General features: G+C 45.0%; 2 protein-coding genes across 3 annotated transcripts in view; one reads left to right on the top strand and one right to left on the bottom strand.

The window, feature by feature from the left end:
* The window catches only part of Trappc11 (trafficking protein particle complex subunit 11), a 43,723-nt gene extending 41,224 nt beyond the window's left edge, over window positions 1-2,499 (bottom strand). Inside the window, exon 1 of one of the 2 annotated variants that reach the window (XM_006970899.4) lies at window positions 2,333-2,499. The gene's annotated coding sequence lies outside the window, so the exon portion shown is untranslated. Of the gene's footprint in view, window positions 1-412; window positions 521-2,332 lie in introns of those variants that run through there. The other variant, XM_076553342.1, reaches the window with a different exon arrangement.
* A 53-nt stretch (window positions 2,500-2,552) lies between these two features.
* On the top strand, window positions 2,553-16,594 carry Rwdd4 (RWD domain containing 4). Its single transcript, XM_006970900.4, has 6 exons — window positions 2,553-2,979; window positions 7,607-7,687; window positions 13,641-13,750; window positions 13,830-13,980; window positions 14,398-14,515; window positions 16,438-16,594. The coding sequence occupies exons 1-6, from the start codon at window positions 2,956-2,958 to the stop codon at window positions 16,491-16,493; spliced, it is 540 nt and encodes a 179-aa protein (XP_006970962.2). The 5' UTR covers window positions 2,553-2,955; the 3' UTR covers window positions 16,494-16,594.
* Window positions 16,595-16,967: the final 373 nt, after the last annotated feature.

Here is a 16,967-nt window from a genome sequence, read left to right as displayed (position 1 = left end):
ACAAATTTTCTATTTTCAGTAATCTTTCAAACTGTATAAAGTTTGGGATGAACAGGTAAGTGACGAAATTAAAATAGGTCCAGCCTGGCATGGTGGCACATGCTGCAATCCCAGCCCTCACGAGGCTGCAGCAGGAGGGTAAAGCGTTCAACACAGCCTGGTGTAAAATAGTAAGACTCTGTCTAAAAAGTGTTTTGTTTTTAATTCAAGCTATGTGCCCTGTATCAACCATAATCAATAAAACATTGATTTCTCTGGAATTGCAAATATCTAACTCCTCGATGTTTAGAAGATAATTCAAATGATATGTGCATTATCTAATAGCTGTGTTCTCAATTTTCATAATATAAGATGATTTAATAGGTAAAGGAAGATCTCGAAGAGAAACACTAATAATGTAGGCAACACCTACGGAACATGCTTCTGTTGTGTCCTTTAGCTAAGTCTGTAACAGATGCAGATGTGTACTGATGTTAGAAAATGGTTATATATCCAGGACAGTCAGGGCTACACAGGGACCCTGTCTCAAAAAACCAAAAACAACAACAACAAAAGAAGACAATTATATAACCATGTCCTTATTCCAAATTAAGTTATCACTGTATTTTTAAAATAATTCCTTACTTCCAAAAGGATATATCATATGCTCCTTAAAGAAGTGATTATCATCATCGAATTATACAAAACACAGTGTAATCTCTGGGAAAACTGAAGTGTAAAATGCCACTTGATCCCTAAAATATGGACTAACTGAAAAGTTATCTTTACTAAAGTGCTATCACATGCCTAAGTGCTAAAGGAACAATGGGTATTGAAAAATTATTTGAAAAGCTTGCCAGAAATGATGTATATTTACAACCTAAGCTTGCAGGATTGCTTTAAAAGACTTACGGGAAGGATTGTGCTATGAGGACAAAGAAATACACTGCTTCTAGAGAATTTAGGATGAAGAATGAAATAGCTGAGAAAGGGTCAAAGTATAATATGGCTACCACATTTGCTTAACACCAGTCTAGACAAGAGTGCGAAGACCCGTTTCCCTTAATCACTCCAGAGCCTCAAAAGGAAGAGCTGTAGTCCCTGAATATGGCGTGGACATAAGGGGAAGTAGAAAGGATGACAAAAGTTTTAAATTAGTACTGAGAGGATTATAGTACGAGTCACATAAATAATGTTAAATGTTCCTGCAGTTTCATTAGAAGGTAAAAGCTTAGAAAGCAAACTCCTGTAAACTCAGCACTCAAGAGGTAGAGGCAGGGAGATTGCTTCAAATTCCACAGTAGCCTGATCTACAGGGCTGTTCCAGGCCAGCCAGAGCTACGGAGATCTCAATATCCCTCCTCCCCTGAAAAACAGGAAGAGAAAGATACACAATTTCAGTTAACACTCTAACTCAAAACAATTCTCCAAACATCACTGTAAGTTATCGATGAACTTTTCAGAACTTTTCTGTATACTGTCTTCAGACTCGGGGGTTTATCTTATGCTCACAGCGCATCTCGGTGCAGACCGGCCGATTTCAAGTGCTCCATCCGTGGCTACTGTCCACAACTGACACTGTAACTCTCAATTACAGCCAATCTGTTCCAACAGGGTCATGAAAACTACACCAGCAACCCCTGCCACATTCTACCTTACAAGCTTTGGCACTTGCAATGGTCCTGCTTATGCCCTGGATTTCAAAGGGATGGCACGGGACAGGTGCCGACTGAACAGGTTTCAATGACACACGGGAAAGGAACGGTTTCCTGATCTCCTGGAAAATAAACGGAGAAACCTGGCCAACTATTGACAGGGAGGAGATATGCAGCAGTACAAAAGTAAGTCCTCAGCACCAGGTCACCTGGTTGGTGCAACGCACGTAATGTGACAGCTAGCGTAGACGAGAAACAAGCTAACCCAACCAAAGTGGATTACTAAAGAAGGTGGCTGTCAATAAACAGGTGGATCAGGGAGCAAGACATCGGCTAGTAAGCAAAGATTCGGAGACGCCCAACTGCAAAAAGATCAAACAAAGAACCATGGCTTGGTGCATAATCTACACTGTGGAGGAAGAGAAGCGACACAACCCTGAGAAAAGACACCGTCCCCGGAGTCGCAGCGCTCGGCTCGGCCAGCCAGGACAGGGAAAGGAGAACAGCCTCACGGTCCCAGAAGCTGACTCACTCTTCCTCTATCAGAAATAGCCTCTCCCTCTAGAAATAAATGCGCTCTCCTTCGCAGCCGAAAGAGAAATGCCAAGATTGCATCCGTGGATGCCACGGGAAAACGCAGGCCCCCCCAAGCCAGCCGGGTTGGCCGGGGGCCCGGAAGGTCTCTGGGCCTAACTCACCCAGGCCGCACGCCCTGGGCCCGCTGCAGCTGCGGCGAGTCGCCGCCAGCCCCGAGGGGACCAGGAGAGCCAGGCAGGGGCGTCACGGAACGCGGCCACCGAGTTCCGACAGCCGGAGCCGCAGCGCCGGCGGCAGAAGGTGAGACTTCCTTTTCCCCGCCTCCGCTGGCACAGGAAGCACTTCCTGGGCCCGAGTGACAGGTACTCGAGGCCAATCCCCGAACAGAAAGGGACTCCCCGTCGGGAAGGCGCTCCATTTCCTAGAGGGGAAAGAGTTGGGAGCGGGGAAACAAGGAGCCAATGGGAGAAGCGATCTGGGGGAGGGGGCGGGGCCTGCCCGTGACCGCCCCTCAGCGGCTGGTCCGAGGGCTGGGTGTCCGTCCCGTCCTCCTTCCCACACTTAATGCAATCCCGGTTCCTGGTCCCGCGTAACGCGATCCTGGGTTCCCGGCCCGCAGCCGCCTGCCAGGGGCTTGGCGCCGCCGAGGGCCGGGAGCGCGCGAGCTCGTACCCACGGCTGCGAGGAGGGTCTCCCCGGACCGAGGCGCGGAAACGGGGTGCTCCGGCCTCCCGCCCGCTGCCCGCCTCTTCTCCGCGGTCGCAAACGCCGTGCGCCCTGCGCGATGGGTGCCAACGAGGACCAGGAGGTGAGGACCCAGGACTGGGCACCCCTGTCCCGGCCCAGGTCCCCAAGGCGGGGCACCCGGGACTCCCCGCACGTGTCCTTTGCGTCGAGAACCCTCGCAGCCTGGCCGGTCGTCCCACGTCGGCGGGTCCACTGCCAGATGGCCCCGGTCAACAGTGAGGCCAGCGAGCATGAATGGGTCACGTGCGACGACTCAGCCTCCCGCTCCCCTCACTTGTCATTTTTTTTTTTTTTTGCAACCCCGGGGGGTCTCCCCAGGTTTTCTTGCTAAGATGAGTGTCCTTGGTCCGCGACCCTGGTGCACTTGACTGTCCTTAAAACCCGAATGTGGCTTAGAGCTTATGGGTTGAGTTATCCTGTCTTAAAATCTGATCTCCTTTAAATCTTAAAACCTGCGTGAGGTCTCGTAAAGGGGTCGAGGAGGTAAGATTTCTCTGGCGGAAAATGAATGACCCTGGTGTCTCGGTTTCTGTCCAGAATGCTTAGTGAAATCGCTTCACAATCTGTTGAGTGGATGTAAAATTTGTTTTGAGTATTTTTTTTTTTTGCTCAAAATTCAAAAGAATTTTGTATAGTTTATGCTTTGATTTTTTTTTATTGCAAAATGTCATTTTGATATAGAATTGGAAGGAATGAGTGCTATAAATCATCTTGTCATCGGACTTTGTAACTCTAATGTGTCCAGATGAGGAAGAATGTCTACAGTAGTAGAGTGCCCTAGAATCGATGTGATGGTATAAGGATTAGAAGACAAATGTCCTTGTGTAGTAGCAGATAAGTAGTAATTCACTGTTTGTTTTGAATATGTTGCTTAGAAGTTAGCATTTTGACAGTGTGGATGTTAATAAAAGCTCGCGGGGTGGTGGTGGCATTCGCCTTTAATCCCAGCACTGGGGAGGCAGAGGCAGGCGGATCTCTGTGAGTTTCAGGCCAGCCTGGGCTACAAAGTGAGTTCCAGGAAAGGCTCCAAAGCTACACAGAGAAACTGTGTCTTTAAAAAAAAAAAAAAAAAAGCTCTAGGTTACAAGTTCTCTGTAAAGGACCCCCAAATCCAACAAGTGAATTGGTATCTGAATACCCTGCTAAAATATTCTTACCAGTTCAGTGAATGAATCCAGGGGAGAGAATAGAGAGAAAGGGAAAGAGAAATGACTAGTCCGTGGATACAAACTTAATAAAGAAGAGCAAGGTCTGATGTCTTGTTACACAGTGGAACGACTAGTTTAAAAGTATCCTCTCTGCATTCAAAATAGAAGTTTTGAATGGTTCCTTGACAAATAAATTATTGAAAATTTTAGGTGATAGATATGCTAATTACCTTAATTTGATCATTGTGTAATAGGGTCCTCTTATTAAAAGACTATCATACCCCATAAATACAATTTTTAAAATAGTTTTATGTTAACCAGGTGGTCGTGGTGCAATGTCTTTAATCTCAGCACTCGGGAGGCAGAGCCAGGAGGATCTCTGTGAGATCCAGGAAAGGCACAAAGCTACACTGAGAAACCCTGTCTCGAAAAACCAAAAAAAAAAAAAAAAAATTATGTTATGTATATGAGGTTTTTTCCCTACATGTATGTATGTGGACTATTTGCATGTCTGGTGCCCACAGAGGGCATAAACCACCATGTCCATGCTGAAAATTGAACAATTTTCTTGGAAAAGCAGCCAGTGCTCTTAACCACTGAGCCATCTCTCCAGCCCTGTAAATACAAGTATTATGTGTCAATTTGGAAATAGTTCTTTCTCCCAGCAAAGCACAATGTAACGTTTTCCCTACTTGACTAATGAGGCACCATCACCACAGGGAGATGATGCCACCTCAGACCTAATGAGATAAATTCCTGTGGTAGAGCCCAGGAATCTCCATTTTAACAGTAAAATTCTGTTCTTCCTCATGATGGGTGTATGGACCTGTGAAGATAGTTTCCCAACCAGTTTTGAAGATGCAAAGCCAGACAGTGGCTGCACACGCCTTTAATCCCAGCACTAGGGAGGCAGAGGCGGCGGATCTCTGTGAGTACAAGGCCAGCCTGGACTACAGAGTGAGTTCGAGGACAGCCAAACCTACACAGAGAAACTTTGTCTTGAAAAACCAAAAAAAAAAAAAAAAAAAAAAAAAGAAGAAGAAGAAGAAGAAAGGAAAAAGAAAAGAAAACAATGATCCTATGCTTCCTGTTCACTTTTCTTATAGTTCTATTGCTGTCCTGAAATTGAATGTGTGTGAACAGAGCCTCCTTTTTCTTTTTTTTTTTTTTAAATAACTTATTTATTCTTATTTTATGTACATTGGTATTTTGCCTGTGAGGGTGTCAGATCTTGGAGTCACAGACAGTTGTGAGCTGCCTTGTGGGTGCTGGGGATTGAACCTGGGTCCTCTGGAAGAGCAGTCAGTTCTCTTAAGCATCTCTCCAGCCCGAGCCTCCATTTCCTTGTGCTGAAACTGTGACTTCTCACTGTCTTCTGGTTTTACTGTCAATCAGTGCCCTTAGCGCTTCATACATAGCAGTTCATCTCTCATCCTCTACTTACATATTTAGTTATTAGATGCTTACACTGTCAAATATTATCATTAGCTTGTTTTTAAAAGACATGGGGGGGTCTTACTCTTTTTCAACATGATTCGTTTTTTCATCAAATTCTTGTCCCCACATTTTTAACAAGCCTGTCTTCTGTCTTTATTCCTGACCAAATTATTAATTAAGATATGGAAAGAGATTATGGTAGGAGTGAGAATACATTCTTGAATCCAATTTGGATTTCTAGACTTTTCTTTTTGGTTTTTCGAGACAAGGTTTCTCTGTGTAGCTTTGGAGCCTGTCCTGGATCTCGCTCTGTAGACCAGGCTGGCCTCGAACTCACGGAGATCCGTCTGCCTCAGACTTCCAAGTGCTGGGATTAGCCACTGCCGCCCGGCTAGACATTTCTTTATTGTTTTATATTTTGTTCTGGTCCATTCTGTAAAGAGAGCCTTGCTAAAACCTTAGTAGACTGAGTCTGGTGCATTTCTCTGGTGTACGGAGTTACGGTGAAAAGGATTATTTAGTTCTTTCTTTTAAGGCTTGCTGGATTCTAAGGACTCTAAACTCTCGCAAGTGCCATGCCGTTTCTTTATAATCTGTTCTAAAATTTGTACATGGAGAACGAATCAATATCACCATCTATTATCTGTAGAATTAATGACACGAGCTGGGCAATGGTGGTGCATTCATTTAATCCCAGCACTCAGGAGGCAGAGGCAGGCAGATCTCTGTGCGTTCGAGGCCAGCCTGGTCTACAGAGGGAGTTCTAAGACAGTCAAGGGTACACAGAGAAACCCTTTTTCAAAAAACCAAAAGGGGGGGGGCAATTGTAACATGAATCTTTTTGAAAACTAAAATAGGTTTTTGTTTCTCTGTGTCTTTGTTTCTCCAAGATTCGGCTGTCACTCACAGTGATTGAGATTTTTCATTTGTGGGACCACAGTATTCCAAGAACAAATCCTAGGCAAGGGTTACTACTGAGCATCTTCTCTTCTGGTCCTTCAATCATCTTGAGTGGATCCTGTCAACTTCCTTACTGATAGTCTTTGTTGGGGGCTTTTGTGTACTACTTAGTTTTCATTTCACTATGAAAATGAGTAAAAATGTAACTGATTTTTGTTGTTGTTGTTTGGATAGGGTTTTCCTGTATAGCCCTGGCTGTCCTGGAACTCACTCTGTAGACCAGGCTATCCTTGAACTCAGAGATCTGCCTGCCTCTGCCTTCTGGGAGTGCTGGGATTACAGGCGTGCACCACTACCACCCAGCAACTGATGTTCTTTTTAAAATGGGAAATTGGTGTGCCTCTTATTTCTCATTTCCAAGTTGAGTGCATTTTCTATACATCAGGTTAGTTGTTCGGTAGAGTGATTAAAGACACAAAATATTCTCAAATTACTTTAATCTACATCTTCCTCACAGTATGGAGAAGGGAATATGGTAATGAAACCAAACTGGGGTCCTGTGGAGGAGCAACATCTGGGCCGTCTCTCCAGCCTCCTAACACAGTTAGATGAGAACTTACCACTATGGCATTGTTTTTTTGTTTTTTTTTTTTTTGTTTTTTTTTTTGTTTTTTTTTTTGTTTTTTTTTTTTTTGGTTTTTTCGAGACAGGGTTTCTCTGTGTAGCTTTGCGCTTTTCCTGGGACTCACTTGGTAGTCCAGGCTGGCCTCGAACTCACAGAGATCCACCTGGCTCTGCCTCTTGAGTGCTGGGATTAAAGGTGTGCGCCACCACCGCCCGGCTCCACTATGGCATTGTTATTGCTGACATGTGAAAACTTAATTCAGAAACTTCTAAAATATATATATTATTTTATTGTGTCTGGGTGTTTTGTCAGTGGGTGGATGTGAGAACTAAGTGAGCTGATACAATGTAAAAACCCTTAGCAGTGCCAGACAGATAGTCTTAAAGTACGTGCTGTTAGTATAATTGTACTATCATACACTATAATTGTGTTGGTATATACACGTGTCTTAACATCTAGAGCCAGTAAGTTAAGCCATGTTTTATGAAGTTGAATGGTTTTGAATGAGATGCTAAAGACTCTTTCTAATCCATATCTGCCACTAAACATCGCTTTTTATTTTATTTTATTTTTTTCAGATGGAACTAGAAGCTTTACGTTCTATTTATGAAGGAGACGAAAGCTTCCGGGAATTAAGTCCGGTGTCCTTTCAGTATAGGGTAAGACACATCATGTACAGTGCGTGTATCTCTGTGCTAGGGAAGAGGAGGTGGAGACTGCAGAATCTGAGTCCAGCTTCTAACTTAGTGGATTAACTCCATTATGTTCCTGTATTTCCTGAAACTTTCACTTTTCTAAAAATGATTTTTTAAATTTGTGTGTGTATATCTGGGGGCCCATAGAGGCCAGAAGATGGCATCAGATCCCCTAGAGCTGGAGTTACGGATGGTTGTGAGCCACCAATGGTGGAAACCAAACTGGGTTCCTGTGGAGGAACAGCAAGTGCTCTAAACAACTGGGCCGTCTCGCCAGCCTCCTAACACAGTTAGATGAGAACTTACCACTATGGCATTGTTATTGTGAACATGTGAAAACTTAATTCAGAAATATTTTAAAAATATATATTATTTTATTGTGTGTCTGGGTGTTTCGCCGGCAAGTAATGTCTGTGCACCACATGCGTGCCAGGTGATCACAGAGCTCAGAAGAGGGCATTGGATCCCCCTGAGCTAGAGTCGTAGACGATTGTGAGCTGCCTGCCATGTGGGTGCTGGGAAATGATCCTGGGTCCTCCGGAAGGACAACCAGTGCTCTTAACCACTGAGCCACCTCTGCAGCCTAATTCAGAACCTTTTTAACAAAAACAATTTGACTTGATTATAAAACGTTAGAGATAAAAGAAATCTTAAGGATTACATGGCTTCCCTAGGTGCTAATTTCCTAGACCTTTGCCACAGCTGATGTTGGTATATAATCCTCAAATATGCTTGTTGTAGACTACAACAGGAAATGAGATTTTGCTTTTTTAAGACAGAGTGTCACCATATGTAGCCCCATCTAGACTTGAGTTCTTGATTTTAGCTGGAGTTATCTCCAGTCCTACAACCACTCAGACCCAAATAAACACACAGACCTTATATTATTTAAACTGTTTGGCCTAATGGCTCAGGTTTCTTGCTATCTAGTTCTTATATCTTAAATGAACCCATTTCTATTAATCTATAAGTTGCCACGTGGCTTGTGGCTTACCAGTACTTTACATCTTACTTCTCATGGTGGCTGGCAGCGTCTCCTCACTCAGTCTTCCACTTCCCAGAATTCTCCTCTCTGCTTATCCCACCTCTACTATACTTCCTGCCTGGCTACTGGCCGGTCAGCATTTTATTTATCAATTAATCAGAGCAACACATTCACAGCATACAGAAAGACATCCACAGCACTTGATTCTTTTATCTCAGACTCACAAGTAGAGCTAGGGAATAAATTCTCTAAGCGATGGTTCTTAGCTTTCCCCCTAATGCTGTGAACTTTGAATACAGCTCCTCATGGTGTGCTGACCCCCTACCATAAAATTATTTTCATTACTGCTTCATAACTGTGATTTTGCTACTGTTAGGAATCGGAATGTAAATATCTGTGTTTGCTGATGGTGTTAGGCAACCCCTGTGAAAAGGTCATTCGACCCGCAATGGGGTCGAGACCCACAGGTTGGGAACCACTGCTCTCTGGCAGTTCCCAGTTCGTCAGGCCCAGTACCTGCCTCTATCTCTATGACAACTATAATTGTTCCTTCACTTGTTGCCATGACGAAATGCCTGACAAACACAACTTGAGGGCTAGACCAGAGAGATGAGAACACTCACTGCACAAGCTCTTCGGCCTGAGCTGGGTCCCCAGAACCCCCACAAAGGTGGAAGTGTGGAACCGAGTCCACGAAGCTGTCCTCCGTTCCTGTGGTACACGTGTGCCCCACACAAATCACACATTCACGGTGATAACAAATAAATAAGGACTTTTTAAAGATTCATAAACTTTGGCCTAATGACTCAGGCTTCTTACTATCTAGTTCTTCTATCTTAAATTAACCCATTTCTATTCATCTATAAGTTGCCACGTGGCTTGTGGCTTACTGGTACTTTACATCTTCCTTCTCATGGCGGCTGAGTTTCTTTGGGCTCATGGTTTGAATGTGCAGTCCACTAGTGGAAGTCTCAGCCAAAGGATCCTGTGTGAGGCCACTGCTCAGGAAGCAAAGAGAAAGTTGCTTCTGCCCGCTTCCCTCCCTCCTGACTCCAGCCCCTGGAATGGTGTCCACATCAGGGTAGGCTTTCCCACCTCAGTTCACCCAAGCCAGAAAATCCCTCACAGACATGCCCAGAGGTTTATTTCTGTGCTGACTCTAAATCCGTGCTGACGGTTGGCGATATCAACCATCCCAACAACTAGAGACCTCTTAGTGCCCAGAGTTCATGATGGAGTTAAGCCCTGGGCCCTTCTAGTTAAATCCAGCTGCCCCCGCCCCCAGATTTTCCCAGCTGCTGCCACCTTCCTTTAGCAGAGACACTGAGAATTCCCATGTGTTTTCCTAACGGTCTGCAGTAACCACACAGTTACTCATTGAGCACAGTATGCAGGATGGTCTGGGATCTATGTGTGCACTCTACGGCAGACTGAAACACGAAATTGGAGAGAGTGTGTCAACTGTCAATGGAGGAGAGGCGGGGTCTGCCCCGTCGGACCCTCTGTTCTCCAATACAACAGTTAGGTAGGCTCCCCAAAACTTCCCCGCTTCCCCATCTTTCTTTAGCCTCCCTCCCACACTGAACCGCGAGGTCAACGGACTGCTGTTTAGTGCTCTGGAACATTTAAGTGGTCCTGCAGTAGCCTGTTTAAAGACGTTTCTTCCTGGGCTTCTCTTGCCCGTAAATGAGGGCTCTATTCTTAGCTCCATAACCATGGTCCACTTAAAAGATGATTTATTTTTGTTGGAGAGATGGCTCCGTAGTTAAGAGCACTTGCTCCTCTTTAGGAGGACTTGCGTTCGGATCCCAGCTCTCACATCAGGTGGTTCACGATAGCCTGTAACTCCAGTTTGAGGGTGTCTGATACCTCTGGCCTCAGAGGACAGCTGCACTCATATGCACATATTCACACACACACACACACACACACACACACACACTTAAAAATAATAAACATGAAATATTAAAAAAAATGGTTTATTTTGTTTTGTGTATATGAGTGTTTTGCTTGGATGTTGTGTGTGTGTGTGTGTGTGTGTGTGTGTGTGTGTGTGTGTGTGTGTGTGTGTGTTACTCTTAGAGGCCCAAAGTTGTAAGCTGCTGCGGGAGTTTGGGGAAGCCAACCCCAGTCCTCTGCGGCAGTAGTGGCGAGCACTCATAGTGCCTGAGCAGATCTCCGAACTCCCTCTGGAAAAGGTTGTCAAACTTTATTAGACACCAGGGAGTGCTAATGTATCTCTTCCCCCTTAAGCATTGTCTTTGGATACATTGTAACTCTTCCCTTCACCTCTCCTCTCTCATCTCCCTGGCTTCTCTGAGGTGCGAATCAACCTCCTGGGACACAGTTGGCCCTCTCAGTTTGGAGCAGAATTAACTTCATTATCACTCATGCCTCTTTCTACTTTCTGTTTGTTTTTCAAGACAGGCTTTCTCTGTGTTGCCCTGGCTGTCCTAGAACTGTAGACCAGGCTGGCCTCCAACTCGGAGATCCATCCATCAGCCTCTGCCTCCAAGAGCTGGGATTAAAGGTGTGCGGCGGCGGCGGCGCCGCCGCCACCACCCAGCTGCCTCCTTTTACTTTTAAAAATTGTCCATACTGCACTTTTGTAAGTCATTAGGTATCTTTGAAGGCAGGAACGGTCTTGCTTCTGTCTTTAATACAGTGAGACATTAGCAATTCGTTTCTAAGTATGCCTTGAGTTAGGACTGGGGGATTGCATGAAGCTCCTACCTTCTGTCACTTTTCAGTGCATCTGTCCTGTGATCAACTCCTGCTGACATATCAAAAGGTCCTAAGTTTATTGGATGCTGTTTCTGTGCTTCAGTTAGACTGAAGCTGAGGGTCCGGGCACGAGGATGTGGGCAGAGTAGAAAGGTGAAGCAAATACTAATTGAGGTGAATTTTTTTTCTAATTATGTTACATTTATTTCTCGTGTGTGTGTGTGTGTGTGTGTGTGTGTGTGTGTGTGTGTGTGTGTGTGTATGTGTGTGTGTGTGTGTGTGTGTGTGGTGTTTGGGGAGGGGCACATGTATGCCACGACACTTGTGAGTTGGTTGTCCCCTTCCACTATGTGGGTTCCAGGGATCAAACTCAGGTAACCAGGCTTGACAGCCTGTCCCTCCCCCTCTCCCCCCCCCCCCCCCCCCCGTCCCCCCAGCCGTCTGCCAGGCCCCTGAAGTGAAAAGCTTGATTCAGGCGAGCATTATTAACAGACGTTAACATCTCTGGGCAAGGGTTGCTAAGAAACAGAGTAGTGACGTAGTCTTGCGTTACTGCTGCGCAGATTTTCTTTATTACCTCTACGCTGAAGAAATTATCCCCGGTGCTGGATCCTGATAGGATGCCCCAGAGCTACCACACCTCCTCTCCTCACGTAATGGTTCATCTGAGTCTGAACAGGGGAAGTAGTCATCTATATTTGGGGATGTTAGTCAGAAAAACCAGCCGAGACTCTTAACTTCATAACAGACTTTTGGAAAGCCAGGAAGAAGGTTCTATTAAAGTAGACTAGGGAGGCATGACAACCAAATACAGTAAAACTTTGGTGAATTTCAGATTTCTAGGGTGGGAGTGTTTAAAGGACACCTTAGGTATAGTTGGAAGATATAATTATATATTAGATGAGTTTTTTTTTAATGTCAGTGTTGAATTCTTAGGGTAGGATGATTGTCTTGTGGCTATAAAAGATATCCTAAGGGGTTTTTTTTTTCCACCCATAAATAACTAAAGACATTTCATTACTTCCTAATGCGTCAACAAAAACCAGAGTCAGGAAAATCATGCATGTTAAAGGAGTAGGTGCTGACTTCTGTGCTAGAGAGGAAGATGTGGAAACGAGACGGGGTGTTTAGTAAATACATGCCGGTGAGCATCTATCTATCATGCTAGTTTAGCTTCTCCTGAAGATTAACAGTGTTTTCAATCAAAGTTGGCGAACAGAAGGCACTCTTCTCAGGAGTTGCTCTGCGGCCCGAGGCATCCTCTCCCCGGTCCTCTGCTTGTCTCCGGGTTCCACTCTGTCTTCTGGTCTGTGGCCCTTGAACAGCATGTATCCGTTTCCCTGTCCTCTGTGCCTGTTGCAGTTTAGCAGTTGGAAATCTTTTTTTTTTTTTTCCCATTTTTCGAGACAGGGTTTCTCTGTGTGGCTTTGCACCTTTCCTGGAACTCACTCTGTAGACCAGGCTGGCCTCGAACTCACAGAGATCCGCCTGCCTCTGCCTCCCGAATGCTGGGATTAAAGGTGTGTGCCACCACTGCCTGGCAAAAAATCTAGACTTCACTTTTTAAAGTCTTTTTTTTTCAATACAGGGTTTCTCTGTGTAGCTTTGGTGCCTGTCCTGGATCTCACTCTGTAGACCAGGCTGGCCTCGAACTCACAGAGATCTGCCTGTCTCCCCCGAGTGCTGGGATTAAAGGTGTGCACCACCACCACCCAGCTCTGGAAATCTTAAAGACCAGCTGTTACAAGTGGATCTTGTAGATAACTATTTTTGTCCATTGCCATGGTTTTTTTTTTTGTTTGTTTCGTGGTTTGTGGAGCTTTGTAGCCCAGGCTGGCCTCAAGCTCAGAGATTCAGCTACCTCTCTCTGCCACCCAGGGCTAGCATGCCCAGCCCCATCTTGATCCTTGTAGTTAATGTCTTATCTTCGGCCTCAGAAACAATGTCAAGTGTATCCTTGGCATTGCAAAGCTGGCCGCTGATTGCAAAATGGGCCATCGGCAGTAACGAAGCTTCCTGAAGCAGGATGGACTGACTACAGCTGTGTATACCTCCCTCGCCTTGGGCCAGCCCTACCCCAGCACCTCTGAACTTCTCAGCGCATTCTGCTTCGGAGTTTGAACCTGAATGTTGGAAAGCATCATTTTGAAGATAGTAATGTGGGTCTTTTGATCACGTTCCACAAGCCTAAGATTCCCTTTTCTTCAGATAGGTGAAGATGGCGATCCCAAAGCCTTCCTAATAGAGATTTCCTGGACGGAGACGTATCCCCAGACGCCGCCGGTCATATCCATGAACGCATTTTTTAACAACACCATGTGAGTACCCTGTTTTCGCTGCTTTCTCGGCTCCTTCTGTGGGACCTGCTCTTGACTGTGTGGTTTCTCTGCCTTGCAGCCCCTCAGCTGTAAAGCAGAGTATCTTAGCCAAACTACAGGAAGCCGTCGAGGTGAATCTCGGCACCGCCATGACCTACACATTGTTCGAGTACGCCAAGGACAATAAGGAGCAGTTCATGGAGAACCACCATCCCGGGAATTCTGCACCAGTGAGTGTGCGGTTGGTTCTGCCAGATGGCTTTGGTCTGTGCGTGGTAATTAATTTTTGCCAGTTGGCTTTTTTGAAAAAGACTTTTTGCGTTAGATTTAAAGAGAGGATTACGTTTAAGTGAGAACAACGAATCTTAGATTCCCTCTGTTTAATGGAGAAAATGAACTTATGTTCCGTCAGACTCCCTTCTCGGGGTCCCAGTTCAACTGCCACCCCAGTGTGGTGACCTTGAAAACGAACCTGTGCCAGGCAAGGCCGGTGACGCATGAGGACACCTGACTGAATCGTGAATGATAGCAGTAGCTCCTTCTATTTTCTAAATTGAGAGACCCACCGCGTCCTTCCAGATGTAGCCGGGTTTAGTCTAATCCAGTAGGTTTTAGGGCGAGCCTAAGATCTGTTTCTGGTCTTGTAGACACCCATAGCCAACATCATCACGGTTGAAACGCCCAGCACAGCCCCATCGAGTAAGAAAAAAGACAAGAAAGAGCAACTTTCCAAAGCTCAGAAGCGCAAGCTGGCAGATAAAACAGGTTTGCATCCTTGGTCTTTGTCTTTCCTTACACAGAAAGTGGGTTCATTTTACTGTCATGGGGTGCTCACTATGTTTAGGCTTACAGGATTAATTAATTCTTCAGTCTATTCGTGGGATGTTTGAATCAGAGACCTGTTGGTAAAAAATATATATATATATATATATATATATATATATATATATATATATATATATGATATTTATTGCTACTTCATCCTGAGATCATCATCTGGAAAAAAAAATAATGAGTCACAAAGTAATTATAAACATTCCCACTGAGGAACATTAAAAAAATGGGCAGCTGGGCGGTGACGGTGCATATCTTTGATCCCAGCACTCGGGAGGCAAAGCTAGGCAGATCTCTGAGTTCGAGGCCAGCCTGGTCTACAGAGTGAGATACAGGACAAGCACCAAAACTACACAGAGAAACCCTGTCTCAAAAAAACAAAAAACAAAAAAAGAGCGAAACACGTGCCCTGCCTGAACGCTGTAACGTCATGTGGGGTTTTATTTACCTGTGTGACAGGTGTGTACTTGGAAAAGCTGTGTGAAATAATGTTTTCATTTGCAATCTGGTGCATCATCCCCATTTTAGTACAGTGATTTAGTATTTTTGGTCCATGGTTAACTTAACTATTCCATAAGATTTCAGAAAAGAATTCCCACATGTCTGATAACAGACTTCTTTTTTTTTTTTTTTTTTTTTTTTGAGACAGGGTTTCTCTGTGTAGCTTTGCGCCTTTCCTGGAGCTCACTTGGTAGCCCAGGCTGGCCTCGAACTCACAGAGATCCGCCTGGCTCTGCCTCCTGAGTGCTGGGATTAAAGGCGTGCGCCACCAACGCCCGGCCGATAACAGACTTCTTAGAAAAGGATTATAAGCCAGGCAGTGGTGGCACACGCCTTTAATCCCAGCACTTGGGAAGCAGAGCCAGGTGGATCTCTGTGAGTTCGAGGTCAGCCTGGTCTACAGAGCGAGATCCAGGAAAGGCGCAAAGCTACACAGAGAAACCCAGTCTCGAAAAAGAAAGAAAAGGATTATAAACTTCAGTTCAGTAATGTTTTGGGCATCAGTCTAAATTTTCCCAATTAGGAAAAACAAGAACATTGTTGTATGTACACACACATTTACATAAAGGGATGGGTGTGTGGGTGTAGGTGTGCACGCATGTTCTCATGGAGGCCCAAAGAAGTTGTTGGGTCCCCTAGACGGGAATTGCACGCAGCTGCCTGATGCTGGTCCTGAGAAGCTGCCTCTCACCCTGGAGAGTAGCAAGCGCTCTTAACTGCTGAGCCACGGCTCTAGGCTCTGCCCTATCTTTTAGGAAGGGAATAATTGGTTTATTTTTGTTTACTGTCTGTCCATGGTAGAATACAAAGAAACCAACACTGGGTTGCTTCTCATAAACAACATTTGAAAATTGTAACTGTTTGTGGTAACAAAGTCTCCGCATTATTCACCTCATGTCGGCGGCAGTAGAGCGTAAATAGCTGAAGTAAAAATTTTGGCCATTGCAGTCTGCCGTCTAGAATTTTGTCCTGTCTTTTTGGAATATTGTAGCATCTGTGACAGGTGGTCAGGTTTGGCAGCATGGATCTTTACATGCTGAGCCATCTTGTCCTTAATATTGAAGAATTTTTTTTTAATTCAATGCACCCCTCATTTCTCCTTGGTAACAGGTTTTGTCTTGAGTGGATGTGGGGTAAATATAGAAGGGGGGTTGTGTCCAATACTCTGCAAGTATCTCCAGGAGGGTGCTTTACAGCCACCAAGATAATGAGAAACTTTTTTCCAACTTAGTAGTATGTGATACACATCTATTTGTTGTATGCAGTAGTATGGAAAATACTATTTGCTAGGATATCAGTTCGTTTACAACTAGCTAGCCGGTCTTACTAAAGATACTGATTTCGTCCTCCAGATCACAAAGGGGAGCTTCCTCGAGGCTGGAACTGGGTTGATGTCGTGAAGGTATAGCATACTTTCATTCAAGTCTTCAAAGTTGTTACATTATTGCCACCCAATAATGACATGTATATCTTCTGTTTTCCTTCCTGCCACCTTGGGAATTTCCCGGATGTCTGTTTACACTTTTGGATTCAGCATGTAAGTATTCTTGAAGCCTTCACGTTCTCTGCTTCCTCAGGGTTAGATGCTCTTAGCGGTCAGCTCAGCTCCCTCCCTCTGCTGGGATGTCCCCAGAGTCGGCTCCACTGTAGAGGAGATCTGTGCAAATCCAGCCATCTTGTGTTGAGCTAGATCGTAAAGAGAGCTGCAGAAATGGAAACCAGCACCACGCTAAGTCTTTCTTTAGAAAACAGTGATTGAGGGACTGGAAATGGTTCAGTCAGGAAAGTGCCTGCTGTGCCAGCATGCGGCCCGAGTTCGAATCTCCAGCACCCACATAAAAAGCTGGGTTCAGTGGCATGCATTTGGGGGGTCAGAAACAGG

This window comes from Peromyscus maniculatus, chromosome 17 (genome assembly GCF_049852395.1).
Source record: "Peromyscus maniculatus bairdii isolate BWxNUB_F1_BW_parent chromosome 17, HU_Pman_BW_mat_3.1, whole genome shotgun sequence".
Taxonomy (NCBI): Eukaryota; Metazoa; Chordata; class Mammalia; order Rodentia; family Cricetidae; genus Peromyscus; species Peromyscus maniculatus.
The sequence above is the reverse complement of the archived record's forward strand: the minus strand, read 5'-3'. Positions and strand labels throughout refer to the sequence as shown.